Source organism: Chanodichthys erythropterus, chromosome 13 (genome assembly GCF_024489055.1).
Source record: "Chanodichthys erythropterus isolate Z2021 chromosome 13, ASM2448905v1, whole genome shotgun sequence".
NCBI classification, from domain to species: Eukaryota; Metazoa; Chordata; class Actinopteri; order Cypriniformes; family Xenocyprididae; genus Chanodichthys; species Chanodichthys erythropterus.
Window position 1 is genome coordinate 43,595,230 of NC_090233.1, and position 14,218 is coordinate 43,609,447.

General features: G+C 35.6%; 1 protein-coding gene and 1 long non-coding RNA gene across 6 annotated transcripts in view; one reads left to right on the plus strand and one right to left on the minus strand.

Moving 5' to 3' along the window:
- The window catches only part of slc4a4a (solute carrier family 4 member 4a), a 65,469-nt gene extending 56,822 nt beyond the window's left edge, over positions 1 to 8,647 (minus strand). For 2 of the 5 annotated variants that reach the window (XM_067408095.1, XM_067408099.1), the window contains exon 1: positions 1,732 to 1,933. In XM_067408095.1, the coding sequence (XP_067264196.1) occupies positions 1,732 to 1,918 (187 nt within the window). In that variant the 5' untranslated portion in view covers positions 1,919 to 1,933. Of the gene's footprint in view, positions 1 to 1,731; positions 1,934 to 8,240 lie in introns of those variants that run through there. The other 3 variants (XM_067408097.1, XM_067408096.1, XM_067408098.1) reach the window with 3 other exon arrangements.
- Positions 8,648 to 8,843: 196 nt separating this feature from the next.
- Positions 8,844 to 9,771, plus strand: LOC137034877 (uncharacterized). The gene is made up of 3 exons (XR_010897001.1): positions 8,844 to 8,923; positions 9,566 to 9,616; positions 9,708 to 9,771. It is a non-coding gene; the product is annotated as an uncharacterized lncRNA (long non-coding RNA).
- Positions 9,772 to 14,218: the final 4,447 nt, after the last annotated feature.

Sequence of the window (14,218 nt, forward strand, 5' to 3'; positions counted from 1 at the left end):
GCAAATATTCAGTATGCACAGATGACCCATTTAAAATGAACAGGGTACAACAGAGCGTACAGTGTGAAATGCTGTATCCTACAATCCAATGCACTTGACCTTCTATTTCCATTGTGACAAATAAATCAAAAATATTTTAGCCATTTTTTTTTTTTTTTGTCTTTTGTGCCACAAATTAACAAAACATTAAAATGTGAATTTTTTTTCCCCCAAGATGACAAATTCAGTAAGCAGTAAGCAATTATTCATTCTGAAAACATTTTCAGCAGGAAGAGGAGGAACAGTGTTTAATCAGGGCCGAAAGGATAATGAACATTTAAAGTAATGGAATCTGGAAAAAAACAGAAGATGAAACACAGGTCCACCTCTCCTCCCTGCTATAATAAAAAATGTATTGCTTTCTACTATTTATAGCTCAGGTACCTGTTGAGAACTACTGTGCTTTTTTTAAATCAAGCCTTCAATTAGCAACTGCATTATTTGTCTAGTTGCGTGTTTTGTGTGCACGCACGTGTGTGTGTTCTTGTATATATGGTTTATGAAGACACAAATGTGTATAATGACGTGTATTACAACTTCCTGTGTACTCGTAAACCAAATGGATTAAAAAAAAAAAAAACATACTAAATGTGTTTGTTTTTTTTTTTAATTAAAAAAATGCAGACAGTTTTCTGTGATGGGTAGGTTTAGGGGTATGGTTGGTGAAGGGGGAGAGAATGTACAGTTTTTACAGTATAAAAACCATTACGCCTATGTAGTGTGTGTGTGTGTGTGTGTGTGTGTGTGTGTGTGTGTGTGTGTGTGTGTGTGTGTGTGTGTGTGTGTGTGTGTGTGTGTGTGTGTGTGTGTGTGTGTGTGTGTGTGCTTTTGTTTATATTACATTGTGGGGACCAAATGTCCCCATGATTTAATATAAACCTGAGTTCACCTACATCGTGGGGACCAGCCAGCGGTCCCCACAATGTAAATGGGTTTATAAATCATATAGAATGAGTTTTTGTGAAAAAGTAAAAGTTTGCACAGTTTCCTGTGAGGGTTAGGTTTAGGGGTAGGGGCAGGGTAGGGGGATAGAATGTACAGTTTGTTCAGTGTAAAATGCATTGAAGTCTATGGAAAGTCCCCACAATTCACAAAAACAAACATGTGTGTGTGTGTGTGTGTGTGTGTGTGTGTGTGTGTGTGTGTGTGTGTGTGTGTGTGTGTGTGTGTGTGTGTGTGTGTGTGTGTGTGTGTGTGTGTGTGTGTGTGTGTGTATGTATGAGAGAGAGAGTATTTGATTATTAATTGAATCACATATTGTATGGGTGTTGTCGAGTACTAGAAGCTTTACCAAGTCAAATTGTGTATGCATACTTGGTAATCAATCTCATTCTGATTCTAGTTGTCTGACTTATATACAAAAATCTAGTGTACTTTTCCAAGTACTTTTCTGAACATGCTCCTAAACTACACTCTGATAAACAACACACACTAACACTCAATTAAATCTATATTTGGACCGGAAGGAAACTGGCAAGGTAAACACAAATTCACCTGGTACTTGTGCCCTACATCTTCATCACCCTAAAGTAAACATTAAACGCTCCATGCAAATCTAACTGTTTCAAATCAAAACCAAATATCTCTTTCACAATAAGAACATTTTCTTGGTTTCAAACTTTTAACTTTTAACAAACAATTAAAACGATGACAAATTAATAAGTGACTTTGGACTAAAAATGAGGTACTTACCTTCAACCTCTTCCTGATCACAAAAGTGTTTGAGTAACGAGGCCCCTCTGTCCAGCACAGCCTCATCTTCCACCCTATAGTAGTAAAAGAGGAAGAAAGACTGCTCACATTTCTCTTCTAAAGACAACGTGGAGCCGTAGCTGCGCGGTTCATTCACTTGCAGTGTATTTCTACTTGAACTAGCCATTTTCCCAGGTTAGCAGGTACTGCTAACAAGGGAGGGGGTCTTTGGTCCTGGATCCTGCCCTGGTTAGTAGATGTGTAGTGTAACATATGGGACACAGTCCTGTTCTGAGGCTGCTGCCCTTGAGGGGATGCAGGAGTAGTCAGGTAGACATTGGGAGGGTAATCCGGTCTATGGGGGATGGGGCGGGCAGGACAGCCTAGTAAGATGTTAATTGAGTCTGATGTCCAGGAGGTGTGAGCCAGCCTGCCACACACAGATTTCAGATCAGCTAACGAGCGATACTAATGCTAATACAAGTTACATGTGAGTGGAATAAACACTGAGCATGAACTCAAATACTGTTTATGACAATCGGATTTCTCCCTCTGGTCTATTAAACTCAAAAGTGATTATTAACAAAAGGCTGGAGTAGTATCACATGGTTATGGGGAATTGGAAAGAAAAAAATAAACAATGAAACATAACCTAATCAGTCCTGAGATGGGAAACTTTACAAACAAACAATGTTTACTGTATTTTTCCAGAAAATAAATCACACTTCTAAGACACCAGGTCAAAATGCATTGCTGAGAGAAATGTTATATTCTGATATATTCTGAAAAACATATCGGTTAACTTTTGAATATAAAAAAAATCAAAATAAATTGTGTTTTAATGTTAACTGGACATTTGGACTTAAGCACACGACATAGATAAAATAAAAAATAAGATATAATTTAAAATAAAAACATACAGCAAAAAAAAAATAAATTGATTATATATATATATATATATATATATATATATATATATATATATATATATATATATATATATATATATATATATATATCATACAAATTTGTCCAATATACTGGATGTCTGGAATGAGGAGGATGAATATCCATAACAGGGCCGAAATGAACTCATTTCCTGTTTGACATTTTCAATAAGAGTATGGTATTCCTGATAGATTTATTTATATCACTAGAAAAGTTATTGTTAATTTTATTACTTCGAGCCAAAACAATTTCCTAATTAAAACAAACACACAGAGCATAAGTTTTAAAGTTTCAACAAAACTACATATATGTTCAAAATGTAGAACCAGACAGACATCTAAATGTAGACTGATGTACAACACAAAGCAGTTGTCAGATAAGGATTTACTAACATGTTCTGGCCAAGACTAGGGGTGCTTATCATTTCTTATTTGCACCCCCTGAAGGATGTAAATGAGATTAAGGGGACAGAGGAATCGAAGGAAATCTTATTTATATATTGGAATATTCTTGATCACTCATTTAAAAGCGTCATCAGCTGTGCTCAAGGGATCTGCCCTTAATTTGTTAAAGTTTGGTTATTTAAGAAATTCATAATAATTAATAATAAAGCAAGATGCCCTGTTGAAATATGTAAGATGTATTCAAACTGCAAAGTTAAAACATAAATTAAAAATGCCAGATGTGAAGGGGGAGGAGAATTTATATGGGTATCAGATTTTTCCGCATATGATACACCTGGGCATCCTCACACATAGCTCCTCTGGAAGCTTCCTCACTCCTCTTTCCTCGCATTGCAATTAGAGAATTGAGATGTCCTCCAAGATGGCCTTCTTTGATCGGTTTCCTGGTCACAGGCTCGAGGAAAGAGGAGCAAGGAAACGGTGAAGCATCAATTTGTATATTGAAAACACCATCTAAACATGGTAAATATCACAATTTACATGGCTCTTAAAGTTTACAAAAGAGTATGATGTTAGTTTCACAATACTTAACACTACTAAATACAATACAATTAGCACATCCAAGGAATGTCTTTTTTGAGACTTCATCACACTCTGCATGCAAAAGGTAAACTCTAATTGCATCTGGGGGACCATGTAGCCATTTGAACACTAAGGACAAAGATTATTACTCCTAGCAAGGTGTGACTGCTATTTGTCACTTTAGAAAGAAGTCCAAAGACCAGACTGAAACAATTCAGGCACTGACACTCTCTTTCAGGGATAAAGGTGAGACTAAAGGTGTGCAATAAATGGATATTTTATTTGTTCTGATCACAATATTCTTTTCATGTTTGATAATAGAGTGCTTTTGACTTTTTGCCTGGAGAACACACTCTAGGATAATGATTTCCTCTGTGGGCTACTTACAACATGAATTGTCAATGAATGTTTACAAAACCATAAAACAAACCAAAATGTAAACACAAACAGGAAGGATAGAGCTTATTCCTCTGATAAGAGCACAGAGCTCCCTGAGAGCCCAGTGTCACTGCATATCTCGACTAGATGCAATCAGGCATGCTGGAAAGATGCCAAGTTTAACCACTCAATTCTGTAACCCAGGCTCATTGAAAAAAAAAAAAAAAACATGCCTGTGTTTACATTTCTGCAAAATGATATTTCATTGCTTTTTGTATGTTTCATGACAATTTCAAAGTGAAATGTCCAATGAGTGGCGCTAAAAGATTAAAGGTTTTTTTTTGTTTTTTGTTGGTTGTCCTATCGCGGCACTTCAGAAATGAAATGCCTGGTAAGTGGTGTACATGGAGCGTATTATGTGATACAAACATGTATTAGTTTAGAAATCATGCATATTTTCAAAGTATTTTAAAGGGTTATTTCACCCAAAAATAAAAAAAAAATTCTGTCGTTAATTACCCACTCTCATGTTGTTACACACCCATAAGACCTTCGTTCATCTTCGGAACACAAATTAAGATATTTTTGATGAGCGGTATGACACCTCCATTGACAGCAATTTAACCACCATTTTCAAGGTCCAGAAAGGTACTAAAGACATTGTTATAATAGTCCACGTGACTGCAGTGGTTCAACCTTAATTTTATGAAGCGACAAGGATACTTTTTGTTCACAAAAAGTAGCCAGCGTTCTGATGTAGAACCTGGAAGCACTGGACGTAAACAGCGCATGAGAATGACACAGAAGAGAGGATATTGTTGAACAAAGTTGTTATTTTTGTTGTTTTTGCGCACAAAAAGTATTCTCGTCGCTTCATAAAATGAAAGGGACTCTATATAGGAATGACAAATTCAAAATATTGTTTGCCCCGGCCCCTCGTTCAAAGACATGGATGGCCAAGGACACACAACAAGAGGGAGCGCAATCGACAATGAAAGCTGAGGAGACTTACACACTGTAAGCTGATGAGTTGATTTATCTGTGTTTTAATATGCTGTTGTGGATGCATAGGCTTTTTAGGTCAGGTAGAATCTGTGATTCTCTGACCCTATTTGTTTGCTGTTTTCCATGGCTGCAATATGCAGTGTTTTCCGCCAACTGGCAACCTGTGATGTCGAAATACTATTGGATGAATTGGCAGCACACAGTTTCGCACAGACCAAAACAAAGACGGACATTCCGACACGGAACCACATTTTCAAGGTAGAATATCTGGCTGTAGCATTGTTTTTCTGAGAAACAAGTAGGTGAACTTAGCATGTTTCCTAAATATCTGCAAACATATTAGGGTATTTTTATGCTTTATTAAATTAAAAATCTTACATATAGCCCCTTTAAGGTTGAACCACTGCAGTCATGTGGACCGTTTTAATGATGTCTTTAGTACCTTTCTATACCTTAAAAATTGGTGGTTAAACTGCTGCCTATGGAGGTGTCATACCTCTTGGATTTCATCAAAAATATCTTAATTTGTGTTCCAAAGATGAACGAAGGTCTTACGGGTATGGAACGACATGAAGGTCAGTAATTAATGACAGAATTTTCATTTTTGGGAACTACCCTATAAAAGACCATAGAGTATTGTGCAAGGAACCACACAAAAATATGTTGTTATTAATCGATAATCTGCCTCTGTAATCATGGTTTGTGTTAAAGTCACCATAAAATCAAAATAGACAAATCTTTTTTTTTTTTTTTTTTTTTTTTTTAAATGGAACATTAAGTGTTTGATGATAAATGATTCATCCATGCATATCATTGTTTTTTATTAAATTGATCTGCTTTAATCTTTAAACTAAATAACTTCCCCTCCCTTTTGCAGTTCTCTTCTTCTCCTCTGATTACATGTTTACTGGCGTGAGGGTGGGACAACCTGTCACTCACGTGAAATCCCAGCAATAGGAAACCACAACAATCCCAAAATCAAGTCCCGGCCTTTTTTTTTCCCCCTCATTCATGAAGCTGTTTCACTGGGATATATGACATTTCGACATAAAGACATTTCATGTCAACTATAAAAATGAATAAAAGTTGTTGATATTTTACTGCCTCTTGTGTTAATTTCAGCTGATAACTGCAGTGAATTCTTTAGGTACTTTTTTTGGAGTTTCACAAAAAACGTAAAGAGGCACATTTTTCCAATGAGCCTAGGTTGCAATTCTGGCAAAGTAACGCTCTACAGCACATCAAGCTATGTGTCACCCAAAGGGCCATTTAACTTTTATGAAAGTTAAAAGCTAACAGTAATACACTAACCGCCATTTAAAAAGCTATATTATCGAGGCCTGTGGGGCTTTTACGCTTATACATGTTGTTAAACAATAACTATAGACGGTAGGTTAACTGTGACGCAAATAAGGTGTAAATTATTGTATAACACTTGGTTATCTATGACGTGATATAATACTAGATGACTGGTTAATAGGTCAATGAATAGGTTTAACAGAATTGGCTAACACAGAGCGTGTGGGACATGACAGACAGACTTTACACACAGCATGCTTAAGACTGTTAATAGCAACCATCAACAATACCAACTTTATAGTCAATGTCAAAAATTACAACCCGCATTATAATCACAGACTTCTACAAAACAATCCTGTTTATAGTAATCTCATTTGTACGGCATGTACGAATTGTAAGGAAAACATTTCTCTTAAAGGTAAACGTATGAAGGCTCTGACTTAATCAAGGGTTTGTTAAAAGTTAAAAACCTCTTGGAAAAAGCTTTTATTGAGCATTTTATAGTATGCAAAATAAATTAATAAATAAAAAAAGAAAACTGAAAGATCAGCATTAAAACTGCTTTTTGAACATCACACTCTGACAGTCCCATCAGATTAAAACTATCCCTCTTCCTCCCCCAATCTTCATTGCCACCTATGGAACAGATATTGACACAGCAAGCACACAGTGCTCCTTCACATGAGATAAGTTCACTTCACATTTTCTTGCAAATACTTTGGTGTCAATTGGTTGAACTGTCATTTAAGCATCTGCCATCTTGAGCAACAGACTACTGATCAAAATTAATAGCATATTAAATGTCTTTGAAGGTAAATACATGGGAAATATGACAAACTAGCATAATAAACAACACCCACACTTAACAATACAAGCAACACTGGTAAGTGGTAACAGAATATTTTCAACCATTTTTAAATAAATAATAAAATCTACACTGGCAATATTCCCATGAAGGCAAATAAAATTAATTAGCTCTCCTCTTTAAATGATTTTTTTGGTGTTTTGTGCATAACCGTTTGAATTACATATCTGGCCTCAACTGAGAGAATTATTCTCCAATATTTTTAGCTTGTATATTTAAATGTTGTATAGCTGATTTTTGAGAACTGGGACATAACAGGCTACAAAGGTGAAAATGTATAAATATGTTTACATATTAGATTGTTTTGGATGAATCTGCTGAACATGAGAAGCATGTTTGGGTGATATATTGCATGTTACAAATGCTACATGTTTATTATATGCTCAATTCACATGAATGAATCAATCAACCCAGCTGATTTTACTTCCTACTGAACTGTCATCAGTTTTTAAGGCAATCTTAAGGTTTTGACAGCTGAAGGTGTTGATAAATTAGACACGTTTTGCATAACCGGTATTAAATGCATAGCCATCTTGCTTTAGTGATGCTAGTTACTAATTACTTAAAATGAGGGACATTAGGCTACCAAAAAAAATACTAATAATTTTAAAAATCCAACAGAATAACGTTATCTTCATAACTTGTATGATGGAGTTGACATCGTGACTGACAGAAATCATTAGCGAAATTCATTTTAAAAAGCTTGTGATGCTGAACTCGCAGCAGATTAAATATGGAAAGAGGATATTCAGGATGACTTTGATATATTACTTAAGTTTATATAAATTGCCTTTATGACGGTGCAGACAAAAAGTAGTAAAAACTTATAATGGTAAAGTTGTGGGGTATATTTTGTCCCATGTGTGAAAACTCGTTCACATTTAATGGAAATTCAGTGTCAGTTAAACAGTTTACAATGTTTGTTATTGTGGGAACTTTAAGATGCTATTCTGCTAAGACTTGCTAACTGAATTGTAACCCGAATCACAGAAATGATAATAATAACATCAGTTTTCGGTGTTTCTTACCTCTTCCCGGCGCTCATTTTGTGAAGTTGAATCGCTGATAATTTATTCCAGTGGTTTGGTGCTTCAGTCCAGCGCGGTCAATGGAAACACTGCAACGCCAAATGTTTCAACTGGCGCTTTCAAAACACTGACAACACTGGTTTTAATAATTCCTTAGAATAAAATAAGAAAGCTACGTGACTTTTTCTAATAGGGAAGGAAAAAAAGTGAAAAAGAAAAGTAAGTGGAAAAAATACCTCCTGTCCTGTCTGAATGTGCTCCGCCGCGTGTGACAGACGCGCGCCTGCTGAAGCAGCAGAACAACTGGACGCTTCAAATTGCGCGTTTCATTTATTACTAGCCGCTGCGAGTCACGTCACAGCACGAGTGGGAGGTCAAGAAGTTGCGCTGAAACTCGCGTTTACCTTGAGTAAGATTAGACTAACACATATTTCTCTGAGAGACGGCAATTCAACACCTTGTGAAGACGACTGAAAATAGTACACGACTCCGTGTAAACATAAGTAACCCGCGTGTCTACTTTAATGTGCGCTCAAGTGATCAACGGATCCAAAGTGAACCCAAAGTTTGGCGGAGGGATGAAAGCAGGTACTCCGCGCGCACCTTGCGGTTACTTCACATTCACGTGAGACACAGCGACACCTTCTGAAGAAATCGCACACAGACAACATGTTTACTCTCTGGTAAGTCAAAATACACGTTAGATAAACATGTGTGAAATGTTTTGATGTTTGAATTAGAATGTAGTTATGTAGGCTTATTTGAATTAACTTATTTGAATTTGAATGGAAATTGATTGTATTTTGTTATACATTTCATCATGTTATGTTATGTTTCATCCTTAAAGGGATAGTTCACCCAAAAATAAAATTGCTGTCATCATTTACTCACTCTCAAGTTGTTCCAAATCTGTATGAATTTCTTTCTTCTGCTGAACATAAAGGAAGATATTTTAAAGAATGTTTGTAACCAGGCAGCTTTGGAAGCACCAGTGACTTCCATAGTAGGAAGGCTATGGAAGTCAATGGTGCCCCAGAACTGTTCAGTTTCCCATATTCTTCAAAATATCTTCCTTTATGTTCAGCTGAAGAAAGAAATGTATACAGGTCTGGAACAACTTGAGGTTGAGTAAATGATGACAGAATTTTCATTTTTGGGTGAACTATCCCTTTAAGCATTTCAATAGGATGAAACGGAAACCAAAGAACACAAGTTTATGGTACTTAGACACACACAAACATGCTCTAGTACATGATACATTATTAAATGCTCAGTCAGAGAGCTGTCTCTCTGAAGGTCAGCCATTCTTTTGCTCTCCCCTGTAGGGATAAAAGCCATATGTTCAAGGGAGTGGACTTCAGATACGTTACAGGATGGTAGACAAAATAATGGTTGGAAAGATTCATTTTTAATTTTATGCACATTATGGACTTTCTTTCTAAACATGCCTCTCTTGTTTTTTTGCAGTGTGTCTGAATCACATTTGGCAAACACTTCATTAAATACTGTGGTGGCACTTGGGTGATGAAACTTTTATGAGAACTCAAAGTGGTGGAAAATAACTGATGACTATTAATAATAGCTGTGTTTTCTTTTTTAATATTTGCACTTTTGTTTTGAGTTTTGAACTCTAGCAGAATTTTTGATTAGTTTCAATTAAATACTTAGAAATTTCTCTCTTTTTTTCTTCTTCTTTTTTTTATTTTTTTAGAATAAATGTATTTTAGTGATGCAAAGGTCCCCTACCATCGAATAAGCTGTATGGAGAATAGATGGATGATTCAAACATCTTATTTTCAGAGACATAATGAAAAATTTAAAGGTGCAATATGTAATATTTTTGCAGTAAAATATCCAAAAACCACTAGGCCAGTGTTATATATTTTGTTCACTTGAGTACTTACAATATTCCCAATTTTTCCAACTATTTGTAAATCGTGAGAAAATTGCAGTTTAACCAAGGCTCCGGGACGTGTGGCGTCATACCCGCGTCACCCTCAGTTTCCGGTTTTATTTTGTAGAAACCATGGAAACGCTTTAATATATTACATGTTTTAATAGACAATGGAACAACTCTTTTGAAATATTTAGAGACAGAAAACTAATTATTGTTATATAGCTCAGCACGTTTAGTCTTATTGTTTAAATCTAATTTTCTTGATTTTTTGCGAGTACCATGCTTTACCATGCCTCAAAGAAAAACACTATTTTGTGAAGTAGCTAACATAGCATAATCAGATGCAACTTTATTTTTAGTAACAGTAAAACAGCATTTTACAATACGTTTTAAAATTAATTGCATGCCATTTATCAACACAAGCCATCCAGCATTTATTAATATGATATTCTAAAATCAATCTAGCTTACTGCAGTGTGTCTCAAACAAGTGTCTCGCAGCAGCCGCCAAGCGAACGCACAGAATAAGGTTATATAACATAATTTTCAACACACTCAAATGTATCTAATATGATAAACAGAGCTGCGTTACCTCATATATTTATATACTCATATATATTTACCTGGCATAATAAAAGTTCCACTGCTTGCGGCGAGTGTTGCGCAATCGCTCCAGCGGCCTCGTTCAGCTCCCACAACACTCAGTCCTGCTCTGCTTCATACTACAGTAACGTTAATAATCACATCCACGAACATGATTTCTTCCTGAGTCATATCCCGATTGTTTCCACCATCCGTTGAGGTAAAGACCACATGTCCCAAGATTCCGTGCTCAAACTTGCTGTCATCAAGCTACAACTTTGTTTTGAATAGGCCTCTATCAACCTCTAGCGGACAAATTTTTTACATATTGCACCTTTAATTTTGCCTTCATTTGACAAAGCTACATATTTTTACATTTCTTCTTAATTTGATTTGTTTTAAAGCTACTACATTTAACCTCCAAATGCTTGTAGGCCAATGGGCAAACCTTTTATCTTATGGAAAAATATTTGAATTGTCAGCATCACAGTTTATACCATTTAAGTTTTTGATTTAGAAGAATTCATGTTGCCAGAGATGCTCAATTTGTAGTCCTAAAACTCAGAAGAGTTTAGCATTTAATAGCCTTGCTATTTCTTATGGGTTTTCATTTTAAAATAAGGTCTGTTAACATTACTTTAAAAAGATTCCATGTTTTGTTCAACAACATAAATTACACAGACTAACTAACTAGATGTTAAATAATGACTACAAATAACACAATGATGTATACATTACATACTTGATAAATCGAAGAACTGTTGCAGATTTTGTTATGCAATGTAACAAATCGTTTCTATCTGACATTTTTGTTAAAATTTAGTTATTAACATATTCTTATATTGTGACAACTTATGTGAATTTTTATGTTGTGTACATTTTAGGAATTTTTATTTAGAAAACAAAAAGGTTATATCTGCACAGTCAAATCAAATGCAAACATTTTGAAGCTCAATATCTCAAAACTGCTCAGAATGCAGATAGAACCTTATAATTCCAAGGTTGCGAAATGTTTTTGAAGTTGGCACAGGGACAGAATTTGTGGTAGTCTTTTCTTCCACATTGTGATGCATATCCGAGTGAAAAGGCTTCTATTAATTGCAAAATAAAATATTCTTTAAATGTTGCCCATATTTATGCAGAAAAGAATGAACGCATTATGTGTAGCCCTCAAACTGTTTCAGACAGGCTGCAATAGGTTGTTGTGGACAGACAAGGTCAGAGGTATGTGTGTGGTGTTATCTGCAGTTTTTAAAAGGGCAAAATAAACCACTGAAGTGATTTTAAAGGCCTCTTTTGTCCTATTGACATTTTTTCTTGTCGGATGATCTCTTACCAAACTTCTAATCCATTGTCTTGAACTAAAACATCACTCTGAGAGCTTTCAAAAGCATTTACTATATGATGGCATGCAACAGTTTTGAAGTTTCAACTGGCTTTATGACTTTGGAGTGCCTGGTAAGGCATTTTTTTATCCAGACAGATTGCTTTGATGTTTTGTGTTGAGTGGAGACTCCTGGAATCTATGCAGTTAGTCTCCCTCTTTTTTTCCTTCTCATATATGATCATACTTACAAGACAAGTACATTCACCGTCTCACCTTGAGGCAAAAGGAAAATACACACACCAACACTCAGATCAACAGAGGATCTTCTCATTGACTCCAGGAAGATCATGTCACCTAAATGCTGCAAATTTACTGAGGGGTCACCCTCAGAAGAAATTGGTGTCCTGGGCCCAGGGCCTTTAGGAGGGATCATTATAGGCCATCCTGGCTTTTTGGCTCCATGTGCAGCCCCTTTCTTAATCTTATGTATTTTGAGTTAAAAATTATTATTACTCACATGTAAAACTGCTACTATTATATTTAGTTGACTACATCTTTGAATTTTTAATATGTTCTTGCAGGGTTTCACACAGCTCATTTTATGGTAGAAAAGGGTGTCCAACCCTGCTCCTGGAGGGCTAACATCCTGCAGAGTGTGGTTCCAAACCTGATCAAACACACCTGAAAAATCTAACCAAAGTCTTCAGGATTACTTTGAAAATCATATATCATAAATTAGAGCATGGAGCTAAAATCTACAGGACAGTGGGCCTAAAGGGCTAAATGTCCATCTGAGGTTGAAGATGAGACAGTACAGCAGTGTAAACATACAAGAAATTTAAATGCCTCAATTTTAGGGCATTTAAAGGAGCCTTTAACATCCATAGAACCTTTCCATTGCACAAAAGGTTCTTTAGTGGAAAACAGTGCGTTAGAATATAAAAGAGTTCTTCACCCTCAATGTCATGTGACCTCACATTGTTGGAGTAAATTCCAGAATGATTTTATTGATTCTTAAGAAAAATGTGAAGTGAGCTAGGCAATATAATGTATCATTTACATTATTATATTTGATAGGAAACATCACAATATCTTGTCACTAATATTAAAAATAAATACAAGTCGATTCTATGCAAGCACACAGTCTGCCATCTGAGGTGGAAGCATTTGTAATAAAGCATACGCCCATTATGAAATTAGTAATTTTATCTAGGCCTGGTTTCACAGACAAGGCTTAGATTAAAGGGTTAGTTCACCCAAAAAATGAAATTTCTGTCATTAATTACTCACCCTCATGTCATTCCAACCCTGTAAGACCTTTGTTAATTCTCAGAACACAAATTAAATTATTTTTATCTAGAAAGCAACAAAAGTACCACATTCAAAGTCCAGAGAGGTAGTAAAGACATCATTAAAATAGTCAACGTGACTACAGTGGTTCAACCTTAATGTTATGAAGTGACGAGAATACTTTTTGTGCACAAAACAAAAATAATGAATTTATTGTACAGCTTCCTTTCTACCCTGTCATTCTCCTACAAAGACACATTGCTTCGTGTTCTATGTCAGAACACACACTCATGCATCATGGTGCTCACATGAACAGCGTCGAATACTGAGCCGGCATTCAGACGTAAAAAATTCACATACTTATTATTGTTTAAAAACACAATGTTGATCAGTCAAATAATTATTATTGTCCTAATGTGTATTTTAAATGATGCTGTTAATTTGTTCCTAGAGTGTTTGGAAAGCAGCTGTTGTATTAATAATTCAAAGATTTACTCATAATACTCAGACAATCACTTGTCGCCACCTACTGGTGTAATGCTGTAATCTACAAAAAGAGTCACCGAATGAATCAGTGAATGAATCCGAGTCTTTTTGGCAAGCAGATTTGAACAAAATCCCTACTAGTCACTGTTGCAGTTCTTCTGGGTTTTATAATAGCTTAGTAATCAAAGGAATGCACTTCTTCAATCTTAGCAATGTCACGCACAGACATGGCAGGCCTTGGCTTACATGGTCTTGTTTATGTTAGTCTGAAAGTCCATTCCGATAACAAATATTTCTAAGCTTGTCATAAATAGATAAGAATATATCAAGTTATAATGTGGTTTGCAGCTTAAAATATGTTTTGATTCTCAAGTATTTCACCATGGGTTAAAGACAT